The 16385-nt window shown below is 39.2% G+C and overlaps 1 protein-coding gene across 16 annotated transcripts in view; it reads right to left on the bottom strand.

Moving 5' to 3' along the window:
- The window catches only part of GDPD4 (glycerophosphodiester phosphodiesterase domain containing 4), a 119045-nt gene that overhangs the window by 84338 nt on the left and 18322 nt on the right, over positions 1 to 16385 (bottom strand). For 8 of the 16 annotated variants that reach the window (XR_005375625.1, XR_005375626.1, XR_005375627.1 and 5 more), the window contains exons 4-10: positions 15292 to 15385; positions 12668 to 12727; positions 4646 to 4744; positions 4481 to 4574; positions 3605 to 3682; positions 2666 to 2811; positions 2196 to 2278 (exon numbers count right to left, since the gene is read on the bottom strand). Coding sequence is in view for 5 of the 16 variants with exons in the window: in XM_038568522.1 (XP_038424450.1) it covers positions 2196 to 2278; positions 2666 to 2811; positions 3605 to 3682; positions 4481 to 4574; positions 4646 to 4744; positions 12668 to 12727; positions 15292 to 15385 (654 nt within the window). In the remaining 11 variants the exon portion in view is untranslated. The remainder of the gene's footprint in view (positions 1 to 2195; positions 2279 to 2665; positions 2812 to 3604; positions 3683 to 4480; positions 4575 to 4645; positions 4745 to 12667; positions 12728 to 15291; positions 15386 to 16385) is intronic. The other 8 variants (XR_005375633.1, XR_005375634.1, XR_005375628.1 and 5 more) reach the window with 7 other exon arrangements.

The raw sequence follows: 16385 nt of genomic DNA, 5'->3' as shown, positions 1-16385 counted from the left end.
GCAGTTGAGAGTCTGCCTCCACACACAGGGCATGATCCTGGGGTCCCGAATGATCCTGGGGTCCCAGAATCGAGTCCCATATTGGGCTCCCTGCGTGGAGCCTGCTTCTCCCTCTGTCTGTCTCTGCTTTTCTCTTTCTCTCTGTCTCTCATGAACAATAAAGTCTTTAAAAATAAATAAATAAATAAATAAATAAATAAATAAATAAATAAATAAATAAATTCTCTATCAGGCATGTTACTTATAGGTGTTTCACTAGGTCTCTTCCTGTGATTTTTGTCCTGTTCTTTCATTTGTGACATATTCTTCTGTCTCCTCATTTTGCCTAACTCTCTGTTTCTGTGGGTTAAGAAAGTCAACTACATCTCTTATTCTTCAAAGGAGTGGGCAGGATGTGCACTTGTAAATGAATTTTGTCCAGTTTTTTGGGGAGGGGTATTTTTTTTTTTTTTTTGTAATTCTTGGGGGAAAAAAGGGTGATATGTGCTTACTTCATTTCATCTGGAACAGAAGTTCCAGTAGCTGTACTTGATACTTTTGAACTCTCAGGATCCTCTTACCTCTTCGTAGTTAACCACATTTTAACACTTAGTAATTCTGGATATTACATTTTTCTGTTAAAATTACTGATGTGGTATTTGTGTCCTGACTGGACTCTAACTGATATTCAATTTTTGGTAATGATAAAACTTAGGGTATGACCTATCCATGAATATGGATAGTGCCGGTATAAGCAAAGAAACTGAGGGGTTGGAAGGATCACCTACATCAAAGTTGAGGTCACAGAAGTAACAGAAGAGAGAAAGGCAGTATGCCAGGACCTCACTGACTCAGCACCTTTACCACATTATGCCATGACCACAAGGCATTTCAACAAATGAACCCAGGTGCTCTGATAGAATATCCACAATATTCAAACATTCTGCATCAAACAATTGTCATTGCTGGGTAACATCAAAAACCCCAGTCAGGAGTCAGGAAATCTAGTTCTAATTCTGGATTTATCATGTAAATTCTAGCCTTATGACTTTAGTAATACATTTCCCTTATTTGAATCTAGGTTCAAAACACATTTCCTCATCTGTGAAATGTAAGGTTCATTTTTCTTGTTTCCCCCTTGGAAGGGCTGTGAAGACAGTTTGTACACACCACATTGTCTAATTATGCCCATGCTACAGATTAAGCCTTTCCACTTCCAGTTGCTAAGGTATACAGGTTCTACAGCAAAGCATGTCTTTGTGTCCTCACCCCTGCTCTGATCCAAATTTTCTTTTGTTTTCCCTTGGACACTGCTATAGTCTACCACCCAACTCCCTGACATTTCTCCCTCATACACTTCCTGATGAGCCTTTCTAAAACAATATGGTAATATGTTCTCTAAAATCTACCACAGCTGCCCATTACACATTTAGGGATCTCCATGATCAAGCCTCAGTGAGCTTTACAGCTATACTTCTTCTTCACATAGCCCTCTCCTGTCCCCAAAGCATATCACTTTAGGAATCCACACAGGTTATTGATGATCTACAAACTTATTTCTCATTTAGATGCCTTTGAATAAACTGCTGCCTCTGCCCAGCATACCTTCCTTCTCCATCTCTGTTAAAATATTTTTCTCTCAAGGCAATGTAAACACATTTCTGAGGATATAGATCTTTTTCACACAATAGGTGGTGAAAAAGTGGAGGCCTTTTCCTCCACTGAGGTTCCACTGCATCGGACTTACTCTTCCCTGGAAGGAACTCACCACAAATGGTTTTATACTGTGTTTGTAAACATGCCATGCCTCCTTCACTGGCTGGGAACATCTCTTAGGCAGGGCTACATCTTATTTGCCTCTCTCTAGCACTTAACAAGAAGGCCTGGAATATAATAGGTGCCCAGGGAATGTTAAGTAGATTGCTAAGATTGTACATGGGGTTAAAATGTTAACATGGTTTGCGATGAAGACAAACCTGAATTATGTATGGAGACCATATAGTACATGTTATGATTTATGAGACTATGTTTGAGAATGTAGGGGTACAGATGTATGGTTTGTAAAGAAGTGGTGTGTGTATGTGCTTTGTGGATATGTGCCACATAAACACAGTAGAAACTTCCCGGGGCCTGCCCTCTCTACAACTTGGGCCATGCTGGTTGTCTTCCACAACATTGGTCTTATCTCCTCCCCACCCCTGCCCATGCTTTCCTACCTTAAATGTACATCACTCTCCAGCCCATAGGCCCCTTGTTCAACAGCTTTCTCAAAGGCCATCATGGTATTCTCAGGCCCCAGCTGTGAAAGTAAAGAACATTAGTCCCTATACCTCAGTATCTCTCATCCTAACATCCCTTTTATGGCTGGGAGAGAGCCCAGTAATGAAAAGGCTTTAGGAAGATAAGTTTGGATCTCTCAGCTCTTTTTTCAAAGAGCCTGCCTATATTCTCCTCTACCCAGTCTGATTCCAGGACTTTGCTCATGTGAGGCAATACCACTGGGCACAGTACATAAAAATAAATTAAGTCAGGTGACTTAGGTTCAAATACAACCTCTATAATTAACTCCTTATTCTTGTCATTTCAAGCTAACCCTTTTTCCTTTCCATGGGTTCCCAGGGTTTTGAGGTCCCATTCTCATCCCCACACCCCATGCATACCTTTACTCACCCATGTTCAGACCTACCATGGGTGCCCCTCTATGTCCAAAGAAGTCTGGCTTGGGTCCCAATTTACCCTCCTCCTGAATGCAGGGAGAATGAATCCCCAATGGCACAACATAGAGACATAAAAGGATGAAGAAAAAAGGCAATCCAATAGCCACCTGTAGAGCTGAAAAAGTCGGGGGAGAAGTGAGAACAAAGCAGAAGAGGAATGGAGAACCATCTCAAGCAACCAAAGCAACCAACTATTCCAGCAGCAGTCAGTAAGTACCCAGTCTATTGGTTTAATTAACTCTGTGGACTGGCTGATTTACTATTTCTGTCACACCCTTATTTATTTTCAGTGATTTGAAAGTATAGGGTTATCCAAATACAAGCATTATTGTTAAGAAAAGATTATTGGAACTGCAAATTTATAAGGGAATAAACTGTGCAGGAGGTAGGATGAAGAGAAAATATTAAGGAATACCTTCTCAGGAGGATGAGTAGTTTGGCTGCTTCTAAGAAAGCCCTGAAATCTGGAAAGCCTAAAATGTCCATATTTAAGGCAGTGCAATATAGTGGAAGGAGCCCTAGATGACAGAAATCTTAGTTCAAAGCCAGAGTCTACCACTTTCTAATTGTGTAACTAAGAACATATTGCTTAACCTCTCTGGGTCTTCATTTTCTTCATTCTTAAAAATGGGGCTATCTTGCTACTAAAATCTTCCTCATAGAATTGATAGGACAGTGATGAGTCATACTAAGTAATCAATAAATATTAGGTACTCGTTCTTCTCTCTCTTATACACACACACACACAACACACACACAACACACACACACACACACACACACAATATCTGCTGTCACTGGCCATTTCAACACTATTTTAGACCTCTGAGAATTTTACCCATTTGCACATTTTTAAAAGTTATCACTTATGCTCCAATCACTTGCAAATCTAGATCTCCAGCTCTAACCTCTCAACTTTGTGATTATATTACATCTCTTGGTTCTTTCTCTGTCATTGTGTGCCATCTTGTATCTTCTGACTCTAGCTAAAATTCAGGAAATGAAAAAGAGATCATTATCAACCCTTTAAGATCCTGCCCAGAAATATTGCCTAAAATTCACCTCCACCTACTCATATACACACATACAACCATCAATGGCAAAAGTATCAAGCTAGTCTTTCTTTTGCCTGCATCCTTCCACAAGTCAGGAAGCAAACACTCCTTATTTAACTAAGAGTAAAAAGAGAGATGCATAGAAAGGAAGATTGTAGTTTTTTAGTAAAGATGCTGCAAGATAACTTCAGTCTCAAAACAATTCAGTAAATAGCTGATTCTCTTTTGTTTCCATATTAGGAATGGAGAGGAAATCAGTGGAAAAAGCAGACATTTCTGTCAGTCAGGGACACACAGGAGACTGCTTTGAATTACTAGGAAGGAACCAGGGACATCTGGACCTATCGTAAGTTCATTCCTTGAAACTAGTAATACTTGATACAAACTAAAGGAATCGTGACTTGTACAAACATTCTGGTCAAATAAAATGTACCTCTATTCTCACCCCACCCTCAATCCATTCCCAGACAATCTGTAACAACATGGAGAAAATTCTTATTATTCTAGAAGAATCCCTCTTTAGATGGAGACTTGTTAAGTTAGAGAAATGCTGTGACAGACCACAAATCATTGAGTTCAACCACAAAGAGTATGTAGAAGTAACAAGCTAAACAAATTTCAAAAAGATATAGTGGTGGCTGTCTGCCAAACTTGCATTTTGCTAAGTGTAGAAAACAAGCTAAAGTCCGAGCTGAAAGAATCAGGCGAGGTTCCACCCACATGACATACCTTCTTCTTCCAAATGGATCAAGTAGAAGGCCACAGGCCAGGAAAGGATAACCATCACAGTTATGCTGCTCAGGTGTATGTAAGGAGCAAAGACCTGGGAGAAAGCCAAAAGTTAGGCTGAACACATCTAAACAGACAGTGCTAGACCTATAGGATGATGCTTACCTGAAGTGACAGCCCAGCTGTCAGCCACCTGTCTCGCCAGAACTTGCATAAAATCCAGAGAAAAAATGAGCATATCATAATCACTATCAGAATCACGATCTGGAGAAACAGAAAGTTTTTCTTGACTTCCAGACACTAGAACTGAATCAGAACTGTCGTTGGGAATTTTATGTGTGTCTCAACAATGTCAGGGATCTCATTTCCTCATCCTTTTAATCTAACAACCTCGCAAATCTCCAATATGGAATGGATCCAATCACTTACTTTCTTTGTGTAGAAGTCTTTGCTGGACAGCATGGCTGGAAAAAAATCACTCAGCTATGTAGTTTGACGCCTTTACTGCCTCAGCTGAGCCCTCAATATTGCTAGGCATCTCTCAGCTTCAACAATGGCCTTTACAATGGCTCACTACATTTTTTGTAAGAATCAACAAAATCACAAGTAAATCGTACTTTCTAATTACCTTTTCAATGTATGTCTTCCCCAAAGACTATAACATTCATGGTATCAAGGACACTGTTTATGATTATATCCTTACTGCCTTGCAGAATGTTAGGCACATGGTAGGCATCCAATAAATATTTGTTGGACAAAGGGAAACCAAAATCTGCTTGCCAGAACACTACACACTTCACAAAGAAAAAACACTGAGACCAAGAAAACACAACTCTGAGATTTTCTCCTTTATTTTTTTAAAAGATTTTATTATTTATTTGAGAGAGACAAAGAGAGCACACAAGCAGTGGGGAGAGGTAGAGAGAGAAGCAGACTCCCTGCTAAACAGAAAGCCCAGAGCGGGACTCAATCCTAGGCCCCTGAGATGATGATCTGAGCCAAAGGCAGACACTTAACCAAATGAGCTACCCAAGTGCCCCTAAGTTTTTCTCCTCTAAATGTATAATTTTTCTACATCTGTGTTGCCCTCTAAAGACTACTTAGTTACCGCCTTTCCATTATCCATTAAAGTAATTGAATCCATAATTAAACCTCCTCATAAAATACCTCCAGGCTTTGCTGGCTTAAATGGCTAATTTATCAAACATTTAAACATTTCCAATCTTTAACAAACTCTTCCAGAGAATAGAAAAAGAGGGAACACATTCTAACTTGTCTTACATAGCCAACAAAACATTCACACCCAAACTCAACAAGGACAGGACAAAAAAGAAAAAGTACAAGCATACCTCAGACATAACTGCAGGTTGAGTTCCAGACCACCACAATAAATTATTACAATAAAGCAAGTCAGATGAATTTTCTGCTTTCCCAGTGCATTTAAAGTTATGTTTATATTATACTGTAGTCAATTAGTGTGTAATAGCATTATATCTTTAAAAGCAATGTACGTACCTTAATTCAAAAATACTTAATTGCTGAAAATGTTAACCATTATCTGAATTTTCAGTGAGTCATAATGTTTTTGCCAGTGTAAGGCCTCAGTGTTGATGGCTGCTGACTCATCAGGGTGGTGGTTGCTGAAGGCTGGGGTGACTGTGGTAATTTCTTAAAATAGGATAACAATGAAGTCTGCTGCATTGGTTGACTGTTCCTTTCATGAATGATTTCTCTGTAGCATGTGATGCTGTTTGACAGCATTTTACTCACAGTAAAACTTCTTTCCAAATTGGAGTTAATCTTCTCAAACCCTGCCACTGCTTTACCAACTAAGTTTACATAATATTCTAAATCCTTTGTGTCACTTCAACCATTCTCACAGCATCTTCACCAGCAGATTTCATCTTAACACTTTGCTCACCCATAAGAACTGCTCATTCAAGTTTTATCATAAGATTACAGCAATTGAGTCACATCCTCAAGCTCCATTTTTTAAAATATTTTTATTTATTTATGATAGTCACACAAAGAGAGAGAGGGGGCGGGGGCAGAGACATAGGCAGAGGGAGAAGCAGGCTCCATGCACCGGGAGCCTGACGTGGGATTCGATCCCAGGTCTCCAGGATCGCGCCCTGGGCTAAAGGCAGGCGCTAAACCACTGCGCCACCCAGGGATCCCTCAAGCTCCATTTCTAATTATAGTTTTCTTGCTATTTCCACTATGTCTTCAGTTACTCACTCAAGTATTGAACCCTTCAGTCTTCCCTGAGAATTGGAATCCACTTCTTCCAAACTCCTGTTCATGTTGATATTTTGACTGCTTCCCATGAACCACAAATGTTCTTCAGGACATCTTGAATGTTGAATCTTTCCAGAAGCTTTTCAATTTACTTTGCTCAGATCTATCAGAGAAATCACTATCTGTGGCAGCTATCACCTTACAAAATGTATTTCTTAAATAATAATAAGGCTTGATAGTCAAAATGACTTCTTAATCTATGCTACAAAATGGATGTTGTATTAGCATGCATGAAAACATTCATTTTGCTGTACATCTCGAGCAGAGCTCTTGTGTGATCAGGTATATTGTCAATGAGCAGGAGAAAATTTTTTTCTGAGCAGGTTGTCTCAATAGTGGGCTTAAAATATTCAGTAAACCATGGGGATCCCTGGGTGGTTCAGCGGTTTAGCGCCTGCGTTCAGCCTGGGGCATGATCCTGGGGTCCCAGGATGGAGTCCCGCATCGGGCTCGCTGCATAGAGCCTGCTTCTCCCTCTGCCTCTCTGCCTTTCTCTCTCTCTCTCTCTCTCTGTGTTTAACATAAATAAATAAAATCTTTAAAATATATTCAGTAAACCATATTACCATTCAAGCTTTGTTGTTGCATTTATAGAGCACAGGCAGAGTAGATTTTGTGTAATTCCTCAGGACCCTAGGATTTTTGGAATGGTAAATGAGCACTGGCTTCAACTTAAAATCACCAGCTGCATTAGCCCCTAACAAGAGAGTCAGCCTGTCCTTTGAAGCCCGGCACTGACTTCTCTCTAGCCATTGAAGTCCTAGATGCCATCTTTTTCCAATACAAGGATATTTTGTCTATATTGAACATCTGTTGTCAAGTGTAGCCACCATCATGAATTAGCAAGATCTCCTGGATAACTTGCTGCAGCTTCTATATCAGCACTTGTTGCTCCACCCGGCACTTTGATATTATGGAGAGAGCTTCTTTCCTAAACCTTATGAACCATTTCTGCTGGCTTCCAACTTCTCTTCTGCAACTTCCTCACCTTCTCTTAGCCTTCAGAGAATTGAAGAGAGGGCCTTCCTCTGGATTAGGCTTTGACTTAAGGGAATGCTTCGGCTGGTTTGATTTTCTATTCAGACCACCAAAGCTTTCTTCTTTTTTAAAAAAAAATTTTTTTTAAATCTTTATTTATTTATGATAGTCACAGAGAAAGAGAGAGAGGCAGAGACATAGGCAGAGGGAGAAGCAGGCTCCATGCACCAGGAGCCCAACGTGGGACTCAATCCCGGGTCTCCAGGATCGCGCCCTGGGCCAAAGGCAGGTGCCAAACCGCTGCGCCACCCAGGGATCCCAAAGCTTTCTTCTTATCAGCAATGCTTTCTTGCCATTCTTGTTTGTCGGAATAGCACTTTTGATTTCTTTCAAGGACTTTTTCTTTGCATTCACAGCATGGCTGTTTGGTGCAAGAATGCCTAGTCTTTAGCCTATCTCGGCTTTTGATATGCCTTCCTCACTAAGCTTCATCATTTCTAGCTGGTGATTTAGCATAGAGATGTAACTCTTCCTTTCACTGGAACGCTCAGAGGCCACTGTAGGGCTATTAAGTGGTCTAATTCCAATATTGTCTACTTCCAGTGTTGTCTCAGAAAATAGGGAGGTTTGAGGAAAGGGAGAAAGAAAACAGGGTATGACCAGTGGGTGGAGCAGTCAGAATATACACATTTATCAATTAAGTTCACCATCTGACATGGTGGTGGTTCATGGTAACCCAAAACATTTACAACAGTAACACAAAGATTCTTGATCACAGATCATCATAACAAATATAATGACAATGAGAAAGTCTGAAATACTGTGAGAATTACAGAAATGTGATACAGGACACAACGTGAGTAAATGCTGTTGGAAAAATGGCACCAATGACTTGCCGGACACAGGGCTGTCACAAACCTTCAATTTGTAAAAAACAGTATCTGCAAACTGCAATAAAGTGAAGTGCAGTGACATAAGGTATGCCCGTATATGCCAATCTCTCCTATGTACACAGATGCAAAAATTTTAAGTAGCTTATTAACAAAACAGAAGCGTCTCAACATAAAAGTTTAATTGTCAAATCAAGCTCACATGAATCTCATACTGTTCTATAATCTACCCAACACCAAACTTAATAATGATTCAAAGTATTCGGGCAATTAGAAGGTACATATAAAACATTTTCTCTTGGAGAAATGTCAACCCGTCATATGCAGTTACTCATAAAAAGGTCTTTCCCCTTCTATATTAGGATGCATTTGGGTCTTGGGACTTAAAATGTGAGGTGTGTTTTCTTTTAATTGAAATATAGTTGACTCACAATGTTGCAAAAGTCTTAGGTGTACAACACAGTGATTGGGCAAGTCTATACATAATGTTATGCTCACCTCATATATAGCTACTATCACCATACAACACTGTCACAATACCTTTGACTACATTCCCTGTGCTGTACCACCTTTCACCTCTGTGACTTATTTATTCCATAACTGGGAGATATACTTTCCACTCCCCACTTCTTTCTCCTCTTTATGCTTCTTTCCTACCCCTTCCCCTCTGGCAACAATCAGTTTGTTTGTATTTATAGGTCTGTTTCCACTTTTTGCCTGTTCATTTTGGTTTTTAGAGTTCACATACAAATGAAATCATATATTTGTTTCTTTGACTTATTTTACTTAGCATAACATCTTCTTTATCTTTAAGAAGGACTGATGGACACAGGCTGCTTCCATATGTTAGCTACTGTAAATAATGCTGCAATACACACAGGGGTTCATATCTTTTCAAATCAGTATTTTCATTTTCTTTGAGTGTGAGATGTGTTTTGAGCAAAGTTATAGGAAAACATTACTTCAAAGAAGGAGCCTTTTTGGTTATGGAGCATCCTTAGCTTATATCCCACTAATCATACAACTCCAGCCAGCCATGTCTCTCACCTAACATATAAATTCCAGTATTATTTACAATAATATTATTTATATTTAGCAAGTTATATTGTGCTAGAAATTTTCATTGACAAGGATTCTTTATTATCTTTTGACTAAAAAACATCTTAAGTGTTTATCAGGAGGTTGGGTTCTTATTAAGTTTTGATTGAGGTCAGTCATTCTTCCCAAAGTATCCCTAGGTAGAAGAGGAATGGGTTAAAAGCTTAGTGCTGGGATCTCTGGGTGGTGCAGCGGTTTGGCGCCTGCCTTTGGCCCAGGGCGTGATCCTGGAGACCCGGGATCGAATCCCACATCGGGCTTCCGGTGCATGGAGCCTGCTTCTCCCTCTGCCTATGTCTCTGCCTCTCTCTCTTTCTCTCTCTGTGACTATCATAAATAAATAAAAATTAAAAAAAAAAAAAGCTTAGTGCTAATCCTTTCCTTCTGGGTTTACTCTGAATACATGACAACTAACACTTCAAGTCCTACAGAATCTCCCTTGCTAATAGAAGCAGTTTTTCCTCTCAAGTCTGCTAGGCCTAATCTTTCATGGTATGAAGACCCAATCAAGGTAATTACCTTCCAAGGGGATGCCTACTCTTCCCATACCCTACTTCCATCATTTCTCATCTCCTATAGACTCATAACTGGAATTAGATCCCAGAATGCCTCAAGAGAAAAGGGATTTGTTAATTTATATTGGTCAAAAACCCTGCAGACTATGTATGGGAATGAATCATAAGGGTGCTGGACAAGGAGAAAAGAACACAATTTTAGATCAGGCTAAATTTATTGAGTGTACTTACTAGAGATTCTGAATTGAATACACTAGAATCCAGGTATTACACATCTCAAAGTGGTTCTAACTGTTTGATTGTTCGAAACCTTGGTTCAATAGCGGCCTATGCTTAACAAAATTGGGATACCAGCAATTTCTTGGTATAATATAGAAAAAAGAATCCAAAGATTTATTGAGAAAAGTTTGCTGAAATGGTATCACCTATGAGCAGGTCACCCATTCCCTTATTATATTTTATGGGAGGTCTCAGAGGACACTGAAAAATACACTAGTGAGGAGAGTGTCAGTATCCTTGAAAAGCACAGTGGTGGCTAAACCTCTTATGACTGAATAAAGGTGAGATACCACCAATGAAATTAGTTTCCTGATTTCAAAGGCAATAATGAGATCCTGCTGTGGCAGAGGTCAAGTAGCAGCATTAACTGCCAGAGACAAAGTAGGCATGATTTCTAAAATAGGCATAAGCCTGAATAGTAATAAGAATGGTTTGGGGATCCCTGGGTGGCTCAGCGGTTTAGCGCCTGCCTTTGGCCCAGGGTGCAATCCTGGAGTCCTGGGATCGAGTCCCACATCAGGCTCCCGGCATGGAGCCTGTGTCTCTGCCTCTCTCCCTCTCTGGGTCTCTCATGAATAAATAAAATCTTAAAAAAAAAAAAGAATGGTTTCAATCAGAGGGATTCCTTTTTCATTCCTTTTTAAAAAACATTTTGAGTATATTTGGCACACAATGTTACATTAGTTTCAGATGTACAACATAGTGATTTGACAACTGTCTATGTTATGTTATGCTCACCTCAAGTGTAATTACCATCTGTCACCTGCAACAATATTAGAATACCGCAGACTACATTCCCTGTGCTGTGCCTTTTATTCCTGTGACTTACTTATTCCATAACTGGAACCCTGTATTTCCCACTCCCCTCCACCCATTTTGTCCAACACTCCCCCCCACACTCCACTGCAACCATCAGTTTGTTCTTTTTATTTATTGGTCTGATTTTGCTTTTTGTCTACTCATTTGTTTTTTTTTTTTTTTTTAGATTCCACACGATTCTTGGTAGAGACTAACCGATCAGTGTCCAACCCCAAAACACACGGTGATCTCAATAAGGCCTATTTTTTCACTTCTCAATCTACATTCTTTCCCTGTAAGATCTTATGACTTCAATTTTGACCTATTCTAATAACCCTTTTACATTTCCAGTTCATTCTTCTCATTTGAGTATGAAGAAATTTTAAGGGGACCACTCAGAATTTGGTATGTTCTTGGGTTTAAGGAAAAACAAAATATGGTGTCAAATCATGCCTGAAAAAAGTTTATAAAAAGGCAAGAGGCTGCGGCTGGAGCTGCTCAAGCAAGCCCATGACAGAACAAAATGAGGGAGGCTATTGGAAATGAGCTGCATGTCCACAGATGTTGGGGCAGAGATGCTGCTTTCCGTAGAACAAATATAGGTCCTTTGAGAGACACCACTGTGGAGTCATTTTAAAGGGCTCCAAACTAAGGGTGAGTCAAGAAGATTTCAACAAATTTCTGAGAGTATAGGAAGATAGACACACACTTCAGCACAGACAAGATTTTAGCAGAAGGGTCTCTGAAAATACACACAGAAAAACCCTGTGGGATAAAAACAACTGAATATTTACCTGGTCCTGACAGCATCAACCCCGGATGACATTCTTGCCCCTCTTTGTGCCACTGTTTCTTTTATTCTAGCCCCTCTTCTCCTAGCCCTATTCTGGTGAAAGAGGTAGAAGGACATCATGCTCTATCATGCAGGCTTCCAGGCCTGGGTCAGGCCCAAATAAGGAGAGGAAAAATCTTATATTGTGGAAGTTTGGGTTATTACAATGAACTGAAATTTTTATTGACCGAGATGAGAATGTTCCTATGACTATAAAGGACTGAGAAAGTAATGGAGCTTGCCTATGATGTTACTGGGATGGGAAGAACAGGGTCACAGAGGGGTTTAATAAGGAGTGGTGAAAAAAAAGTTTGAGTTCAGCTCCATCAGTAAATCAGTTACAACTGTTAGAAATTTAAGGCTTTCAGTTACAACAATGTAAATAGATCTCTTCTTAGAAGGAACAATGAAAGAAAGGGTCACTCTGTTCTTAACACTGAGTCCTAAGAGGCACATTCAGTCCTGGCCCAAGGTCTCCTACAAAGATTCAGTGTCCTACCTTATGACACCAGTGCAGGTATAGTTCATACCCTTCCCAAACTAACAAAAATGCAAGTACCTGGAAAAGCAAAGAAGAAAAAGGAGGTTATTTTGAAATCACCAAGTTGCTGCCCAAAGCACTGTTCTATATCTCAGAATTCCCTTCACAGTCTGGCACTATATTCACTTCTTGCTATACCTGTACTTTGCAGCCTCTGGTAGTTTGCCATGCTGCTCCTCTGCCTGAAAAGCTCTCCCTCCCCATGCCACTGGTTCCAAGGTAGTTAAAATGTCACCTTCTATGTGTAATGTTCACTAGCACCTCCAGGAAGAATTCTTTGGAATTTCCTAACAGTTGCCATACTGATACTCTTCCTGAGTTCCTAACAATTTCTTTTCCCTGTGATGAACTGTATTCTGGTTATTACTTAGACTCACTTGTGACAGAAGAGAAGGCAGAGGCCAGCCCTTCCAAGAGTTATTTAAAAGCTCTTGAGGAATCAGTGCCATTGTTACAACAGTTAACCACTGCTGTTAATCTGATACTTAGTCAACAAGTCTTAATTAGATTTTAATCTAAATCTAACTAGCTCCAAGTCAGCAGGGAATATATAAAGCTCTTAACTATTTTATCAAAATAATTTTATATATCTGATTTCATTTGCTTTTTATCCAGCCCCATAAAATGCCAATTAAATATTATCATTCTCATTTGAAAAAAAAAAGAAATTGAGAGTCAAAGAGGTTACAAAGTAACCTAACAACAGAAACAGAACTCAGATTTTCCTCTTTGTGCACTGTTATTGCCACTGCATGTATCCAAAAAGATGTACCATAGAGTAGGAAGTTTGTGATAGTTATAATATATTGCCTTATTGGACACTAGAACTCATTTCTGCCTTAGAAGCTAACTATACCATTTAATGTGCACTGTGTATAAAAGCAGTACAAGTCAGTGGCCAGAGTTTGGCCCAGAGCACATCCTTCATCTGCATTTTCCCCATTAAAAGAAAAGCCACCCTCCACATCAAAACTTCCAGGATGGTTTTCCTGAAATAGAAATCTGATTTATGCCAAATGTCTTAGCTTTACTTTCCAGACCTTCCAAAATCTGTCACAAGCCTATCTTTTTAGCTATGCCCCCATTATTCTCCATTATGCTCTATATGCTAACAGAAACTGACCTTTCCCTCCTATCTACCCACACTCCATATTTCTATCGTGCCAACTTTGTCATAATGTTCCCACAGCCTGGAAATGTTCTTCCCCCATCTGCATATTATACACATGCCCAAATTCAACATCCCTTCAAGATCACACATCAGTGCCACCTCTTCCAAGAAGTCTTCCTTCTTGGCTGAAAGTCACCTCTTCCTTCTCAGAACCCATGCAGAACTTTTTTTTAGGCCTCTCTAATGACAAATATAATATTCTGTCTGGGTTAGCTATTTTTGTCTAAGAGTTAGCTGCCCTACTAGAATCTAAACTCAGCGAACTATGACACTTTTATAACTTTACATCTTATACCTATCTCTTTGAAGTGTCTTGCATGAAAACAGAAACTGCATGTTTTGTTGATCACTGTATACTCAATACTTATCACTCATACAATGATTAACAAATTTTATTGAAAAAATGCAAATTGCAATGGATTTGGTGGGTTGGGGTTTTCTGTATCAGAAAGGAAATCAGTAAGGTCAGGGAATTGTGAAATCTGGGAAAGATATATATGTCTTTTTTAAAAAAAAAAAAGATTTTATTTATTTATTCATGAGAGACACAGAGAGAGAGACAGAGAGAAAAAGAGAGAGAGAGAGAGGCACAGACACAGGCAGAGGGAGAAGCAGGCTCCATGCAGTGAGCCTGACATGGGACTAGATCCCGGGTCTCCAGGATCACACCCTGGGCAGAAGGCGGTGCTAAACCGCTGAGCCACCTGGGCTGCCCAAGATATATATGTCCTATGTGTACGTGGGCACTGAAATACTCCCATTACCTGAAAGTTAATCTCCCCTAGCTTTACACTTCTAAAGACTTTTCTCTTGCTTGGCCTGAATTTCTCATGTCACACTACACTACTATGTCAGGAAACAGAAATGGGGTCACTATTTGCCAAAGGTCTTACATATTACTACTCTGCACCTGGACTAGAGAACTAATGTACATTTGCATATTAGAATAGGTCTGAAAAACTAGCTAATTTGTAAGGCCCAGAAATACTGATGCTCAGGAGACAGGATATGGAATGCGGTAGTTCAATATGTAATGTGAATCTGGGGTGTTTAAAATAACAACACTGGGTGAACCATAAAAATAATTGGCTATGAAACAAGATTAGAAAAAGGATGTTCTAAAAAAAAAAAGAAAAAGAAAAAGGATGTTCTGGTACCTTTTAAAAGAGGAGGTTCTAAGACAGATCCTCTAATAGCACAAGCCTTTTTTCCTCCATCCATCCCTTGCGCCTAAGATTCAAGTAGCTGATACAAACCCCAACTCTGCTAAGACAAGCATGATCTTAGGTTCTGAAGGCTCCCAGCACCTACTAGATACCATCTCAGATAGGAGCACCTCATGAGGCTTCTCAGGAAGAGAATAGGAGAAATGTGAAACATTACTCACCAACCGCAATGAAACATTACTCACCACCAGCAATGAAGAGTAGGCAGCCAGGATCCCAAATAAACTGAGCAAAACAATGGACCAAAAGAACCAGTATCCTGTACCTAGAAAAACGACCCTGCAAAAATGTGTTTCAATCCTTTAAACATAGCAGAAATTAGCAGTGTCTGTGTCAAGGGTGAGGAACAAGACTGGACTAAATGAAGCATAAGAAAATGAAAGGAGTTAAGAGAAGCAATCTGAGAAGAGATCTTTGAAAAGCTGTGGAGATACTTAGTTGAGAAGTTTGACTTTACCCTACAGGCAACTTGGTATTTTAATGGGGGGGGGGGGTCTGTATAAGTGGTATGATTTTTAAAAGTTATCTAGAATATATACTCAAAAATTATGCCCTCTTTATATAATACAAAAATTCTGGAATGTCAAAAGAGAAAAAGTCATCCATAAGTTCACCATCTTAATAAAATTAGTATTTTCCATTCTGGCAAGTTCCTTGTCCATTTGCATATGTTTTCTAATATAACTGCAATCATAGCTACCATATTAATTGCTCTATGCAAAAAAAAAATTGCTCTATGCTAGAGCTAAGAGATTTGGGCCCTTGTAAAGCAGATGGGACATATTCTGTTCCAAGAGTAGGTTATGAAAGAAACTTGCTAATTATTTGCTAAGAAAAATAGTGTTATTTTTCTTAGCAAAAATAACACCAACATAACTTAGTTATGTTAGTCTACATATTATATGTCAAATAATTTAGACTCATTTCCAGATAACAGAAATTACCTTCTCTCAATATAAAACCTGGAGAAATTACATTTTAATAATTTAAAATATACATCAACTAACATATAACCACATTAAAAATAAGAAAGGAAATTCTCTTTGGTCAGGGGCTATAAAACACATCAAGAAGAAAGAAACAGGCAAGCAGTCACCCTATCGAGAGCTATCACTAATCAAAACACAAGGAACAGTATTCTGCAGAAGATGAACTTACACCCAGAAATCAGAAATCATTAAAAAAAAAATGTCAACAAATGAATTCAATAAAGCTGACACATGGAATAACTTGCATTCAAGAAAATAGAGCAATCAGAAAAGAATCACAAAACAAATAT

Source organism: Canis lupus, chromosome 21, assembly GCF_011100685.1.
Source record: "Canis lupus familiaris isolate Mischka breed German Shepherd chromosome 21, alternate assembly UU_Cfam_GSD_1.0, whole genome shotgun sequence".
Taxonomy (NCBI): Eukaryota; Metazoa; Chordata; class Mammalia; order Carnivora; family Canidae; genus Canis; species Canis lupus.
Note: the sequence above shows the minus strand (reverse complement) of the source record. Positions and strands in the feature narration are given on the sequence as shown.